The 16,638-nt window shown below is 39.7% G+C and overlaps 1 protein-coding gene across 3 annotated transcripts in view; it reads right to left on the reverse strand.

Moving 5' to 3' along the window:
- Sort1 (sortilin 1) overlaps positions 1–16,638 on the reverse strand; it is a 68,625-nt gene that overhangs the window by 18,598 nt on the left and 33,389 nt on the right. For 2 of the 3 annotated variants that reach the window (XM_078026937.1, XM_078026939.1), the window contains exons 4-10: positions 12,848–12,950; positions 12,210–12,374; positions 8,701–8,774; positions 6,062–6,111; positions 4,880–5,010; positions 1,944–2,088; positions 1,011–1,166 (exon numbers count right to left, since the gene is read on the reverse strand). In XM_078026937.1, coding sequence (XP_077883063.1) covers positions 1,011–1,166; positions 1,944–2,088; positions 4,880–5,010; positions 6,062–6,111; positions 8,701–8,774; positions 12,210–12,374; positions 12,848–12,950 — 824 coding nt within the window. The remainder of the gene's footprint in view (positions 1–1,010; positions 1,167–1,943; positions 2,089–4,879; positions 5,011–6,061; positions 6,112–8,700; positions 8,775–12,209; positions 12,375–12,847; positions 12,951–16,638) is intronic. The other variant, XM_078026938.1, reaches the window with a different exon arrangement.

Below are 16,638 nucleotides of genomic sequence, written 5' to 3' on the forward strand. Positions count from 1 at the left end.
TGCAAGCCTTTGGGAATATATTAATGATCAAAACAGACAAAAAGTTTCATGAGATATACATTTCTACTAGAGGGAGACAAATACTAGACATAGTAAATAATCGTACAGTATGTTTTTTTTAAAAAAGTGCTATAGAAAACATGCACACAACTAAAGGTTGATTGGGAGTGAGTGGGGTGGCAGGGCAGACTGGAATTTAAAATAAGATAGTCAGGGAAGGGTTCACTCAGAAAGTAACACAAGAACCCCTAGCAATTTAGCAAAACCCTGTCTCCAAGTAAAAGGACCAGGAATGTGGCTCAGTGGGTAAGTGTCCCTGGGTTCAATCCCTAGAATACAAAACAAGGAGCAAAGACTGAGCAAAGACTTAAGGGAGAAATGCTCAGAGCGAATCTGTAATCACTGACTGTGTGCATATTTTAGAATGGACAGGGGCCAGTGTGAGTGGTGCAGAGCAAATGAAAGAGGGAGAACTGGAGGTGAGGTCAGGGAGGAGATGAGAGCCAATGTCACTTTGGACCTGGTAAGCCACTGCAAGGAGTTTACAAGAGAAAACAAAGAGCTCGCATCTTCTACCAGAAAATACATAAATAAAACTTTAAAAGCCTTTGTACTTGGGAGTAATGTGTTTATTTGCATAACTGAACCTTGGTAAAGGTGAACCTTGTAGAGCCATGGAGTAAAACATTAGAAGAATCTTTGCTGGTTATTGCTAAGCCCTTTACAAGAAGAACAGAAGTGGCTCAAATTAAGGCTTGTTTCTGTTGGTCTAAACCTTCCAATACGGAAGACTCACTTTAGAAACTAAACAACATAGACTCCAAAGCATCTTTCTTCCTACTTGCTGCTGCTTTGCTCTCTCCTAGTTCTATTTACAACTTAAAACGGGGAGGCAAAATTTTCATGGGTAGGCTTGTTGGCTAGGCAAGCACATTATAACCTGGGACCACCAAATCCTATCACATCAGCAGAAGGAGCTGCAGGAGCAGAATAACTGCACCAGGACTTACCTTCTGAGAGCGTGCTTGTTATGTAGACCCCGCGGAGGGAGGTCACATTCGTGAAGTCAGTCTCTCCACCTGTGGTAGTGTAGAGATGTCGGTCCAAAGACTTGGAGTACACAATGCCCCGATCATCAGAGGTAAAGATTGTGCCAAATCCAGTATCTAAAATAGGTGAAAAAAAACCCAAAACAACTATTAAGTCTCAGGAGGAAACAGAGAGAAAAACAATAGTCTAGTCATATACAACTACCTGACTGACCCAGTAGTCAGGCAATTTGCCAATTCTCTCTCTGCACAACAGAGAGCTAATTAGGTTTGATGCTCAAGATTTTCATGATCAACTTTAGTTTTAGTACTCTGCTAAGTACCTGGAATTTGAGAATGCTGAGTTTATTGAATGACTTAATTGGATGAGATAGAGGAGCTCTTCCCAGAAGTATCACAGTCAGTGACACTGTATTTGGTTCATATTTTACACATTTCTAAATCTTTAATACTCTAGAACAATGTTTCTCAAACTATATGGGATGAAGGTTCACTTTCTAAATTTTCACTGTCACAAACTGATGTTTTTGTTAAATATAACAGAAAACAATCACTGGAAAAGTGAAATAGACAAAAATAAGCCCCCAATTTTCTTTTATCATTAGCAAACAGACATAAAATGACTTTGTTAAATGGCTGTAAGACATTCTGAATTTTTCTAGTACTTACCTGGTAACAGAGGGTTTGCAAATCAGTAAGAGCTGAACTACTCTGCTCCAGAACACCTGAACATTCAAACTACAATAAACCACCAAAACAAATGGCCTTTTTAAAAGGTAAGATGTTACCTCTAGGACAGAGTAGTCAGTTTTAGGAAAAGTCAGCATGTAAAACGGAAACCGGCTCAAAGCTCATATCTGTACACATTCAGATGGGCTATAAAAATGCTCTTACCTCCAGGTTCATCTACATGCATGAATACCATGTCATCATTCGCTGCCAGAATAGAATAGAACTGTTCCTGACCCACAGAGGGAAGCTGGGCCATGCTCCATGTGTCCCCTTGATCTGTTGACACATGGATCCTTCTTGTTGTATCCTGGAATAAATATTCCAATATCTATCTTTTAAATTTTCTGTCATGTTGCCATGTGCATAGACGTGAACAGGAACATTTTTTAATAATTATGATTATTTACTTCCTCACTGGGTACAACTGCAATGAATGGTCATAGTACCAATTACCAAAGCAATTTCTAACCCCTTCTAGCCAATGGGAAAATCCATTCTAAGTAAGGTTATCTTGCTTTTGCTGTGGCTCTTTCACTCTGGCATGATTTCCCAATTTCTGATATATCAGGGATTTCCATATCCTTCAAAAGAGCTAAGGGTTGGATGGGACTATCAATCGGCTCTATAGCCATTTGGTTATACTTCCTCAAATAATTCTTAAAATGATGATTACTACATAAAAGTTTGGTCCCTTTGAAGGGCTGGGGATATAGCTCATGGTAGAAGGCTTGCTTAGCATGCACAAGGCTCTGGGGCCCTGGGTTTGATCCCCAGTACCTATCCTCAGTACACATAACACACACACAGTCCCTTTGAGATAGTTCTAGCATAACCCAAAGAATTAGATAATTAAGAATGTAGAAAATGGAGATGAAACCCATGCTTGGGAGATCACAGGGAAGTCAAGATGGGACATGCTTTTAAGGAGCTGCCTCAGAATAGCCACGTAATGAAGGGAACATGCATGGGCTGGAAAGAGGCCAAGGAGGGTCAAGAATTACTATAAGGAAACTAGCCACAGAGTATTCACCTGGTGAAGGAATCTGTTAAGAAGGTAATTCAAGCCTCTCTGATAAATAGCTTAAAATAACTAGTAGATACAATGAGCCATGGCATGAGAATTAAGCTCCAGGCCTCTATATTGTTAAACACTTTTTAAAGTTCAGTGATAAGTACATTTAACTTATTTGACTTACACTGAGATGTCAAATTACTTTGAATCCTATTCTCATTGTTACATATAGAAACTAGAGTTACAAAGCATATAGCAGAATTAAAATTCTGTAAATAGCAGCACAGGAATCTAAGAAGGCTACTGTTGGAATCTGACAGTTGATTTCCACCAGGGTTCTACCACTGAGTGACCCTAGACCAAGTTGCTCAATTTTTTCACCTATAAATTTGAGATAAGAGTATTCGCTCATAGGATTATTGAGGGATTATTAAAAAATTGCTCAAGTTATCTGTACTTACTATGTCAACTTCCCCATCTCTAGCTATTTCTGAAGTGAACTGCATCAGTCTTTTAACCTTACTAGTCCAATGAAACTATTTTTGTCAAGGTTACCAACAACCCATTTTGCCAACTCAAGTGGGAAATTCTCAGCATTCATCTAACTTGATACTTCACTTGAATTTAACAAAGCTGATAACTTCCTTCCCCTGAAACACTTTCTTTCACACTATCCTGACTCTCCCCACCTTACCCGTCCCTCCCTCCCAGTCCTCATTGCTAGATTCTTCCTCTTTCCAACCTTCAGTATAAGGATGCTTGGGCTTACTCAGTCCTCCCATCTCTTCTCTACTTACTCATTCCTCCAGAAGGGATATTCTAGTCACATGGATTTAAATATCATAGAATTCTAGGTGATTCATGCTGACTTGACATTTCTACCTAGATATCTAATGGGCAGCTCATACCAAAACTGAGTTCTCCCACAGATTTTACTCTTTCTGTAGTTTTGGCCATCTCAGAAAATGGAACTGCCATTCATCCAACTGCTCAGGCCGACTCTAAAGTTATCCTTGGTTCCACTTATTGTCTCACAATACACATCTAGTTCATCAGCAAGTCTTATTAGCAATATATTTTAAAAATATATCCACAGTCTCACTGCTTCTCTCCTCACCCCCAGTTAACAGCCTGGTCCTAGCTATCACTCTTGCCTCCTCCCCACACACAGAATACATGTGTGCTACCCTGCACGTATATATGCTCTTAAAAAGGAAGTCAAATCACATCATTCTCTCACTCCCAACCCTTTTGCAACTCCTCAGCACATGAAGAGTAAAAAACAAAACAGCGTCTTCACTGTGACCTAGAAAGGCCCATATGATCTGGCTACTAGCTCCCCTCTGACCCATTCCCACACACTCTGGGCATACATTCCCCTGGGCCACACTGCTCTCTGCCCCTTTTCTTTAATAGATGGAGCATGCTCCAGCCTGAAGGTCTGTCCCCACACATGCTGTTCCTCCCCTTCTCTTCCCAGATGTCTGTATAGTCCTGCGCTCACACATTCAGATCCTAGCCAGACCCGCTTGACCACCCAGTATGCAACACTGCCTCATTTCCTGCTGCTGTGTCCTTACTCTGCTTTAGACTGTTTTGCAGATTTAATTAACCCAATACACTTATTTGCTTAGTATTTATTTCCCCACTTGAATATAAGTTCTGAGAGCAGGAAATTGATCTATTTTGTTCACTGCTATATTCCTAAGACCTAGAGTAGAACCCAGAACATAGTAGATATTCAACTGATGTTACTTATTTTATTTTATTACTATTATGAATGGTATTTTGTTACCATGATTAAGTAGATGGCTTTTTTTTTCAGATATCCATGTCTGAATAAAGTTCAAACCTGATCTATATATCCCCCAAAACAATACCAAAATTCATATGGTAACAAAGACCAAAGTGCAGAGCAGCCCATGAGGGAGGTCAATCAGTCTCTGTAAACAGAATCACCCCAAACTTTATAGTGATATTAAATATTGCAAAGATAAGAAACTCTGTTGGTACTAAGCAGTAAATGGATGTAGGAGAGGCATATTTGCAGAAATGTCAGACCTCAAAGTGAAAAGGCAATACCCACCTTATCAGCCATCACAGAGGCAAAAAGGAAACGTCCCCCAAGACCAAATGAGTAGATTTTCACACCAATGGTTTTGAAGCTTTTTCCCAAGTCTGAAGTTCTCCATAATTCCAGGGCCCCAAGATCAGCTTCTTAAACAAGACAAAATATTAATTAAACTTTCATTTACTGATGAGCCCAGATCAAAACAGCTGCTTTAGAATTGCTCTTAATTTAATAACAAAGTATTCTAAGTCCTGTGAATGCTAATTAAGTAATAACACAAACAGGATACAGCATCAGGTTCAGGGAATTCACATTTGGGTTTTATTTTGTATGTGAAATGTTTTATGCTGGATGGAAAGATAGAATTTTCTTAATTCCTATACAATATCACATAAAAACATCACAGCCACAGCATCCTGCTCTTCTTTCTCCTCCTTGTTTTCTTCCTCCTCCCCCTTTTCAGTGCTAGGAATCGAACCCAGGCCTTGCACAAGCTGGGCAAACATTCTACCACTGAACTAGATCCCCAGCCCTTTTTATTGATTTATTTGTTTCTGTTTTGTTTTGTTTGTGGTATTGAGGATTGAACTCAAGACCTTGCACATGGTGAGGCAAGTACTCTAACACTGAGGTATATCCCCAATGCTTTTTATTTTTTATTTTGAAACAAGTCTTTCTAAGTTGCGCAGGCTGTCCTTGAACTTGTGGTCCTCCTGCCTCAGCCTCCCTGTAGCTGGGATTACAGGTGTGAGCTACCATGCCAGGCCATTCCATGTTCTTTTGCAGAAATAATGATGCATTTCAATTTGCTATTGTTTATAGCCTAATATTTGATTTATATAAATACAATGGTAAAATTAAGTATACTATCTCCATGTTCAGCCTATTCATGCGTGTATGTGTGTTTCTTCACACAAACACAGGTATGCATGCTGCTGGGGTCTGAATCCAGGACCTAGAGCATCTAGGCAAGTGCTCTACCACTATTACCCCCAGTCCTAGCCTACATTTTTATTTGACATGGGCACAGAGTGGTAATTTGGGTGTACTTTCAAGATTTTAAAAATCACTAACAGGTCTCTTTAGCTATTAAAATTTCAGGAGAATGGAATAGTCTTGTTTCTATCTCACACAATCCAGAATATTCTACTATGAATGGATAATAGGACACCCTTTGTGGAACTAAAACATACTTACTGCAGGAGACATTTGCATAGGTAGTAAAGAAGATGGTGTTCTCTGACCCCCTATATAAGGCAAAGACAGGGGAGAAAAAAGGGTTAAGGCTGCTGATGGGCTATATCAACCTTAGTCACAAATCCCATGGCAAGTCTAGTGAATGTCATCAACAGGCACCAACTGACGGCCTTCTCTGCTACTGTGCACATTTCTCCTGTGGTCTACCAAGATCCTTAGGGCCTTGCCCCATGTTTCTCCTAGACCATTATGGGGGCGCATTCAGGCAGCCAAAGTAATCTGTTTAAATTCTCCAAATTTGCCTCTTCTGTCATACTGTTTCCCCTGTAAAATGCTTTTCTCTCACATAACCAAACTGTACCCTCACAAACTCAAGCTTAAAAATCTAGCTCTCCTATGAAGCGTTCCTGTCATTCTAACTGGAAGGCTTCTTTGATGCAAGCTTCTAGAGCAGTGATTTCTCAATCAGGGTCTACTGTAGCTTAATATTTGCTTTACATGAATACACTGCTAAAATTAGACATTTGGCAAAGTCTGGAGACATTTTTGGTTGTCACAACTGGGGTGGAGGTGGGGTGGGCAGGAGTTGTTACTTACAGCAGGTACAGGCCAGGGGGGCCACTGCACATCTTATAATGGAGCAGGGCCCTCAATAAGAGATTATCCAGCCCAAAATGTCACCAGTGACGCATTTGAGAAACTGCCCCCTGTATCAGCCACTTGACATTCACTGTCTCCCAGTTGGCTATGTTAATTGCACAGTGTGTGCCTCATATCTCTCCTTCATACTCATTGGTTTCTTCAGGTCAGGTACTAAATTTTATGCTTTTATTTCCTCTCAGAATCCAGTTTGATGATTTGTATGAGCTAACTAATTTAGTTCTTTCATTTCAAATAGACAACTAGGTCAGAAGTTGAGTTACTTAAAATGTAACTTGCAAAAGGAGTTTGCAGGGAACTAGATTCAGACCCTAATGTTACTTAGAGATGACTACCAGCGAAAGTTGCTGGGTTTGAGCATGTTGTCTCAGGACTTCAGGTTGTAAACTCCTAGAACACAAACATCTAAAAGGTGAGTATCTGTTATAATATATTTAGAGTCAAACAAAGTAATGAATTATAAAAGTGAATAACCTTGCATAGAATTCAAAATATCATTTTAATGGAACTTTCTGATTTTAAAGATAAATTCTAATGATCAAATTTTCTATACTCTTAAACATGTGCTACATTTCTGAATCCAACAGAATGAAAACATTTGTTAACTTAATTCCCTTAAAAATCACTTCGTTCCTGATTACACCTAATATGGTACAAGCAAAATTCATTAAAATACATTAAATGAGAGCAAATGTGGTATGTATACCACAGTGTTGCTGTCAAAATCTCACTGAGTGAGCATTTCTGGAAAAGGTCCACTTTTTTAAGTTTTAATTAATTTTGGTAGACGTTTCAAATGTGTATTATACATTTTCCTGATTGCCTAAGTAGAGTACATTAAACTCTTTCTTGGGATTATAGTTCATCATTAGGAACATCAATCATATCAAACCATCATACAGTGTCCCCATTAGAATTTACTGAAGTACGTATCCTTTCTTGATCCAGCAATGAATAATTTCATACTGTTACATGCTCTAAGTTTTGTCTGTTCTCTTATAGTTTTTATGCCTCCTTCCAGCTCTTAGGCTATAATTCTAATGCTGTCATGTGCTTGTTGCCAGCAGCCACTAGCTCATCTCTGGCAGCAATCTGCTACAAACTGAGAAAACAGATGAACAATTTTGTTGAAATTAGTCAAAGGAAAAAAAGAGAGACACTCTCAACAAGAGTCTGAGCCTAATCAGAATTTTGGAGGTATGAAGGCTGTTAATTAACTCTTTCCTTTTTTGTTTTTTTTAGTTGTTGATGGACCTTCATTTATTTACATGCGGTGCTGAGAATTGAACCCAGTGCCTCATATATGCTAGGCAAGCACTCTACCACTGAGCTATCACCCCAGCCCTGTTAACTCAACTCTTTCTCAACCACCCCCCAACATTCCCCAGGGAGGTTAAGTCACTGTCTAGCAGCAGAGCCAGGTTGGAACCAAGGTGACCTGACTCTCAAGTAAGAGCTCCCTCAACCTGGACATCTCTATGCAGGCACCTGGTGGGAGCATTGCATCCTGCCAAGAGAAGTGAGTACTAGAAAAAAATTCTAGTGAACGGACAGTGTGCCTTTCGCAGTCTGAAAGCTCGTTCAGCTTTCTTCCTGATTCCTTACTACGTTCTACATAACTAAAATGAATTCCTAGACAAGGGAGCATAAATCTGGGTGCAGAGAAGCATTTATCCCCAAACTAAAGTTGTCACAAGTTGCAGAATAAATCCTTCGCAGGCAGAAGCTACTCAATCATGTGCTTTGTTTATATTCTAACATTTAGGGTTAGGGTTAGGGTTAGGGTTAGACTAAGTCTTCTTTTCCAGCACAATAGAAGTTCTTCCAGGTTGAGGTCTGTGTCATACCCTTCTCTCCCTTATGGCACCCTGAAGAGTACTTGGCACATAGTAAGTGCTCAATATTTATTCATGTGACTTTTGGCAGCATTATCAGAAAAGGTTTCGGGCTATGCACAGATGGAGTCTTCTGTTACTCACCATTTGGCCAAACACACTGCTTTGTGGATTTCTTCCCATTTTCCCCCAAAATTCTTGGACACCCATAGGCCATTCTGAAAGATTATAAATGACTTATCAAAATTTCAGCTTTATCCTGTGCAGCTGCTTGTATGACTTTTAATAATTCATATTTGATCATACAGGACAGTAAACACACACTCTGAGGCTCCACCAGAGCTGCCTGGGCTTCACAGATACATACATGGCTCATCTGGGCTCCTTCAGGGTCTTGGGAGTTCAGAATAACGAATGCATATGAAGCTCCCACTGGATGTTACATAGGGGATACAAAGATGAATAAGACCCACTCCCTACTCTCAAGGAGCTCACAAGGAGCATAGATAAGAAGGTCAATGTTAGGTGGTAAATGACATGGAAACAGCCTAGTGTAGAAGTGGGGAGGGGAGGAACACTGCATCAGAGAGTTTCCTGAAGAGGAGAGTCGCATCCACTCTGAAATGAACAGTATAACCAAAATAAGGCACACATGGAGATGAGATGCTGCTGCACAAAGCTAGATCAGTCTTGCAAAGGCAGGGAGGTAGTAAAGCACTGCAACATGTGTAGGAAGCTCAAAGCCGTTGAACATCAACTTGCAAGGTGAGGAAATGCAGAGCTAATGCTCTGAAAAAAGGTGAGGCAAGCTCACGGAGAGCCTCCTTGTAAGTCAGGCACTGTAAATGAGGTGCTCTCCTCAGGAGGAAGACTCTACAGTTTCCCTTTCTTAAGTGGCATACTTGGATGAGAATGGGAAAGATGGATTTCAGAAGGTCCCAACTGAAAGTAGGACTTGTGATAAATAACTGTCACATTAATTAATTAATTAATTTTATTATTATTTTTTAATTTTTTAATGTTTATTTTTTAGTTTTCGGCAGACACAACATCTTTGTTTGTATGTGGTGCTGAGGATCGAACCCGGGCCGCACGCATGCCAGGCGAGCGCGCTACCACTTGAGCCACATCCCCAGCCCCAACTCTTAATTTAATTAAGAGTTAATGAGGGGGGCTGGGGCTGGGGCTCAGAGGTAGCACACTTGCCTGGCATGTCTGAGGCACTGGGTTCAATTCTTAGCACCACATATAAATAAATAAAATAAAGGTCTATCAATAACTAAAAAAAAAAAGAGTTAACGAGGGCTGGGCATGCCTGTAATCCCAGCAGCTCAGGAGGCTGAGGCAGAAGGATCAAGAGTTCAAAGCCAGCCTCAGCAAAAATGAGGTGCTAAGTAACTCAGTGAGACCCCATCTCTAAATAAAATCCAAAATAGGGCTGGAGATGTGGCTCAGTGGTCAAGTGCCCCTGAGTTCAATCCCTGGTATCCAAAAAAAAGTTAATGAGGATTTCATTCATAGCCTTGAGGAATAGGACCAGTAGGAGTTCAGAAGCTAGAATGGAACTAGATGACTTTTCCTGTAGGGTAGTACGGGTATGGGTGTGTATGTGGGTATACGTGGGTGTCCTTGAGCACATATGTATCTCAAAGTCAATCACTCTGGGTTTTGGGTTGGGGTCTAGAATGCATTGTTGTATCATTAACTAGCATAAGGATTAAGGGAAGAAGAGCACACCTGAGAGAAGGACATGGAAGAAGCTCAGTTTGGGATCGAGTTTGAGGTATCTGTGTAACATACAGCTAGAGATACCAAGGAGGCAGCAAGATAGGACTCTGAGGCCCTACAGGGAAGCCAGGGCTAGAGATAAGTGATAGTTAAACTGTAAAAGTGGCAAGAGATTACTTAGAGCAAAATGAGCAGGGGGCATTTAAGGATAGTTGAAAGGTGTTTAAGACCAACAAGGAATGACCAGAAAGGTAAACAAAGGGTATGATGTCACAGAACCAAGCCAGTAGGATTCCTCAAAGGAGGGATGGCCAATACTTTGAAATGCAGCAGACTTAATATTATGAAGACTGACAATGTCATTTATATTGACAACGTGAGTTAATTGAGCTCAGCTTCAGTGGAGATAGGACAGAGATGTTCTGGTACAGATGAAACTGAATGGGGCTGATCTAGACAGAGTTAATCTTCTGTGCTCCCCCATCCTCACCCACCATTCTTCAATGTCCCCCTTCCTTTGGTAATAATCACCTCACAGCATTTCTAATTTACCCTTAATTGGAAGAAATTCTAGGCGAAAATACAGATTGTTTCTGTCCCTTCTTGAGGATTGCTTTTTATTTTTAATGTGCTTGAGATACTTGGAGATAAGAGGGTCAAAGGGGAGATCCATGGTTCTGTCTATTTTCATGGAGGTCTCTTAGTTCCATTTAATTTCTCTAAGGTCTGAAGCACCCCAGCAAGCCTTTCCTCTGGCTTCCATCAGCTAAGTATGAATAAGAACCCGTTGGAGCACCCCTCAGCCTCATCTCTACTCAAACATCTCCCCACGAAAGACTCAGCACCTGGACCTCTCTTCCTGGCCCTTCATCCTCTCCATGTCACCTTTGCCCTGCCTGCCTAGTCCACAGTGGGTTGTCTTGTTTCTGCCCCAGAATAGTCAGCACAACAATGGCTCTTAAATTTTGGAGTGCAGGCCCTGCTGGGGAGCTAGATAAAAACATGAGCCACTGCAAGCAAAAGTCACAGGTTTCTTGTATCTGGGTTGAGGCTTAGGGATTCGCATCTTTAACCCACTTGTCAGATGCTCCCATCGGATGCTGCTGCTCAGTAGAGTATACCAAGCCTACTTATACCATATGCACTCTACTTATACACCATGTAAGTCTACTTACATACCCTATATACATACTTATATACCAGATATACTTATATAATCAGTAGACTATACCAAGTCTACTTATGAACATATACACTTGTGAGGAAAGTCACATAAGTGTAAAGTGTAATTTTGACCATCATAGTCTGGCCACTCAGCCACTTGGCACCCTCAACTCCAGGTTTGGAGACTGGTCTTCCAGGACAGCAAGAGCTGAATGTGTTCTTCAAGGAACTTTCAGAAGACAGATGGGTCAATGAGTGAGGGACACTGGTTTCTGGGGATAGTATAGGAATGTGGTAGGGGGCTCAGGGAGTTGAGGATTTGGATACTTAATACATGAAATGTCAAAGGCAGAAATCAATACACAACCAAAGAATTAGCAAAAAAGAAAAAAATATATAAAGATGTGGTTTGGTCACAAGAAAGGAACAATAACAATACTAGGAATTTGATGATTTACACTTATCTCTGGTAGCACAACAAGAATTAAATTATTTTTAGTTCATTTCTTCAATAGCACATATATATTTGCTTAAAAAATTATAATGGCAACTTACATTATCCTTATCTGAATAGAGAGCAAACAGAAATCATATTCTTTATCAAATAGGGAAGAAAAGTAAAAAATACATATTTTGTGTGTAAGACTACACTGGGAAAAAGGTCAACATAAAAGCATTTAGCTACCATGTCCTTTTAAGACAGTCTATTCTTAAAGTATAAAAATGGCAACAGGCAAGCCAAGCTTTTCAGCTGGACTTACCTCAGTGCTGAGGGCTAACAGGTAATCAGAATTATTGGGGCTATACATCATCTGAGTCAAAGGATGAAAAGGGAGATCTGTCTGCACGAAGTTCTTTGCAAAATCTGATGACCTGAAGATTCTTCCTCCACGACTTCCTCCAGATACCTCTGCTGTTAATATCACCTGGCCAGGAAGAGAAAGATCAAATTTAGCAAAGAAAGTTCTTGTGCCATTTTCACCAGACATTAAACTCTTTAGACTATATAAAGATTTGTTGCTCCATTTGATTCCTTCAGTATTAATCTTAAAAAAAAAATCATTCTGAATTGAGCTAATACATTATACCTGCAATTTTGAGCCTGATCAATTTTGAGATTTGTTAGTTTCCCAAGAGACTAAAATGTTGTCATGGGGAGTACACACATAATGCTAAAAACTGCAACAGAGGTAGAAAGATTTTGATGCATCTTAGACAGGTACCGAAAAACCTTAAGATTCTTGTGTGACTGATATTAAACTATGCCTAATTTTAAAAATTCAGCAATACTAAACTAAAATACAATATTGTGTATCTCTGGATTATTTTAATACTGACATCAGACAGCCCTGTATGTGTTATCAAGTACCAACTTTATAGATGTAGGAATGAATCTCACCTTTCCAGAGTTCTCAGGACCAATAGCCATGCCAAATTCAGTCCGAATAAAGGTGTTGTTGATGAGATTTGTAATATCCTTAAAGTTCTTCCCATAATCCTCACTGAGAGGAAGAAAAAAAAAGGGCAAATTTAGAGTGTGGTGATGGATATTATTGGGTTCATATTTGGCTTCTTCTCTCTCTTATCATGACTTTCTCCAGTGGGAGCCTGATTAGTCAGAGAAAATCCAACTCCTTCACCAGTGAGGGGCTCAGGAATCGGGGAGTGACCTAGGTTGAGCCAGTGAGACAAAAAGGGAAAGTTTTATATATATATATAATTATTATATATATATATAAAATATAATAATATATATAAATATATATCTTATTGTTTGTGTGTGGTGCTGGGGATTCAAACTTTGAAACCAAGGGCCTCATATATGCCAGGCAAATTCTACCACTGAGCCACATCTCTAGCCCCAAAAGAGAAAGTTTAAGAGTTTGAGGTCTTCTAGAGAACACATTTCTCCCCCAGATAACCACTTGCTGAAATGGTCTGTTTCCCCTTAGACCAGCTGTTCTCAATCAGAGTGTTTCTGTCCCCCAGGGAACATTTGGTAATATATGGAGATATTTTTAATATTCAGGGTTCAGATGCTACTGGCATCAAGTGGCGGTCAGTGAGGCCACCAAATACCCTACAATGCTCAGGAAACAATCCCACAAAAACAAAAGAATCATCTGTACCCAATGTCAACAGCACTAAAGTTGAGGAGTCCCAACAATGTAGTACGTGAATGCAAAGCAAAAAATCGCTAGTCATTTGCAAAGGAAGGGACAAATGAAGTAATTCTGGAATTCCAGAGAAGCAGAGCCTAGGACACCGGATTGCACTGGCCCTGAAGCTGTTCTTGCTCTGTGTTTAGTTCTGTGAATCAATAATTCCCTTGTTATTCAAGCTAGTTTGAGTGGAATCTGCTAAATGCAGCCAAAGGCCTCCTAACTAATCTGTTAATCCACAGCACTTACTACAAAGCTGTAAATTTATAGTAGGGGTTTTGATGTTTTTCCCACTAAAAGTTACCATCCCTAGACAAAAGTTTCTAACATATGTAGCTCACAAATTATAGTTAGGAAAAACCAACCATCCTTAACTCTTGATTTCTCAAAGCTTTTCCCAAAAGTTCATTTCAACAATACCTTTGAGAGGTATTTGAATCCACGTTCAGGTTTTAAGAAATCTAACATGAACCTGAAGGGGTTCTGTATTTTGTTAAATGCATATATTCTCCAGCTCCATCCATTTACCAAAATGCCATAATTTTATTCTCTTTTAATGCTGAGAAATATTCCATTGATTATATATGCCACATTTTTCAAATCCATTCATCTACTGAAGGGCATCTAGGTTGGTTCCACAATTTAGCTATTGTGAATTGTGCTGCTATTGATGTGGCTGTGTCCCTGTAGAATGCTGTTTTTAAGTCCTTTGGGTATAAACCGAGGAGTAGGATAGCTGGGTCAAATGGTGGTTCCATTCCAAGTTTTCCAAAGAATCTCCATACTTCTTTCCAGATTGGTTGCATCAATTTGCAGTCCCATCAGCAATGTATGAGTGTGCCTTTTTCCCCACATCCTCGCCAACATTTACTGTTGTTTGTATTCTTAATAGTTGCTAAAGATGTTGAACATGTTTTCATACATTTGTTGATTGATTGTATATCATCTTCTGAGAGGTATCTGTTTAGTTCCTTGGCCCATTTATTGATTGGTTTTTTTTTTTTTGATGTTAAGTTTTTTGAGTTCTTTATATCCTAGAGATTAGTGCTCTATAAGATGTTAACGTGGTAAAAACTTATTCACATTCTGTAGGCTCTCTATTTACCTCACTAATTGCTTCTTTTGCTGAGAAGAAGCTTTTCAGTTTGAATCCATCCCATTTATTGATTCTTGAATAGGAGTCTTATTAAGGAAGTGGGGGCCTAATCTGATATGATGAAGATTTGGGCCTACTTTTTCTTCTATTAGGCGCTGGGGGGCGGGGAGCATGATGGGAGGAATGTTGAAACTTTAGATAGGGCAAAGGGAAAGGAGGGGAAGGGAGGGGGCAAAGGGGTAGGAAAGATGGTGGAATGAGATGGACATCATTACCCCAAGTACATGTATGAAGACAAGAATGGTTTGACTCTACTTTGTGTACAACCAGAGACATGAAAAATTGTGTACTATGAATTGAAATGCATTCTGCTGTCATATATAACAAATTAGAATAAATAAATTAATTTAAAATTAAAAAAAAAAGAAATCTAACATGAGAAAACAATGAGGAGCTGTCTGACAGGTTTAATGTTATGCACTGCTCTCTTAAAACAATAATGAAATGCCAAATCAATTTAAATTTGTTAAATTTAAGTATCTATCCATGAAGACCACGGTGCATTGCAAGTTAGTTGCCCAGAGAAATGTCCTCACTATAGAATTTATGACCTAAAAGGATGGTACAAATTTTGGTTGTATCTTCACTAAATAAAGAACCGAGAATAACAGAACGTGAGAGATGCAAGGAATCAAGGAGAACAGCTTGTTCAACTCCCTCTCATGAGGAGTTGCAAGGGGAGACACTTTTTCAAAAGTCAAGTAGTTAATTAAGGACAAAATTGAAACTACAGTCCAGTTCTTTTAATTCTTAGCTTCAAACTAAAGACTACTTTAAATTAACTGTGAGGTTTTCCTCTCTTGCTAGGGCTTGTGATAGGACAGTAGAGATAGGTTGACAGGAAGCTGGAGACAGGAGGGACACCCCAATGTGGTTCAGGTCTCTGGTAGTATGTTAAAATAAACTGCATGTCTTTAAGTTGTTCAGATGACTCCTCCTCTCCAGAGGAAATTCCTGGCTACATAAAATAGTGATTGACACCACTCAACAAAGATCAGTTCTTACTCTTCTGACAGCCAGCAAGAGATGTGCATAAACAATTCCCAGCTTTGCAGGATCCACAGCAGCAGCAGCAGCAGCCCATACAACCTTCCCAGGGGCTGCAGCAGTTTGTCTATTACCATTTACAAATCTCCCCCCTTTGTGGCATCCCCAGGGAACCTCCACAAACCTGTTGGCAAGCCTGCTTGCTTTCTAAGAACTTGGCACAACAAACTCATCCTTGTGCCCTTCAGAAAAAGAAAGCAACATGAGTGAAATAAAACATCTGTGGCAACCCTGTGGTAGTCAGTTAAACAAATGGAGAACCTGCTGGGGGTTAAATAACTAGGGTTCTGTTAGGCTGCTTTGGGCCTGGAGAGATATAACACAGAAAATAAAGCTACCTTCAAATAAAATGCTATCAGCATACATATGCATATGGCATGCATCACAAAGTGGAAATCAATAATACACCCTGAAAACTGAATCTGCTTTTCAAACTCCATAAGATAATTAATGGAATTATACACAGCAGTCAAGTGATGAGTTAACAATTAAAACCCTGTGAAACCATCTTTTAGAAACAAATCTTTTTAATAACCATTTTATGCGTCAACCCCTAATATCTGCTCATTTAGATTACCAAAAATAATCGCTTTTGGTGTATCTGTGGTCTAAACATGCACATGAATTGCACATGTTTACAACTCGAGATAACAATGCTGAAACACAAATGTGTGAAATAGAGCTTGCCTTGGTCCATTTGGACTGCTATAATAGAATACCATAGCCTGGGTGGTTTAAAAGCAACAGAAATTGACTTCTCACACTTCTGGAGGCTGGGAAGTCTAAGATCAGGGTACCGGCAGACTTGGTGTCTGGTGAAGGCCT

This window comes from Ictidomys tridecemlineatus, chromosome 11 (assembly GCF_052094955.1).
Source record: "Ictidomys tridecemlineatus isolate mIctTri1 chromosome 11, mIctTri1.hap1, whole genome shotgun sequence".
Lineage (NCBI taxonomy): Eukaryota > Metazoa > Chordata > Mammalia > Rodentia > Sciuridae > Ictidomys > Ictidomys tridecemlineatus.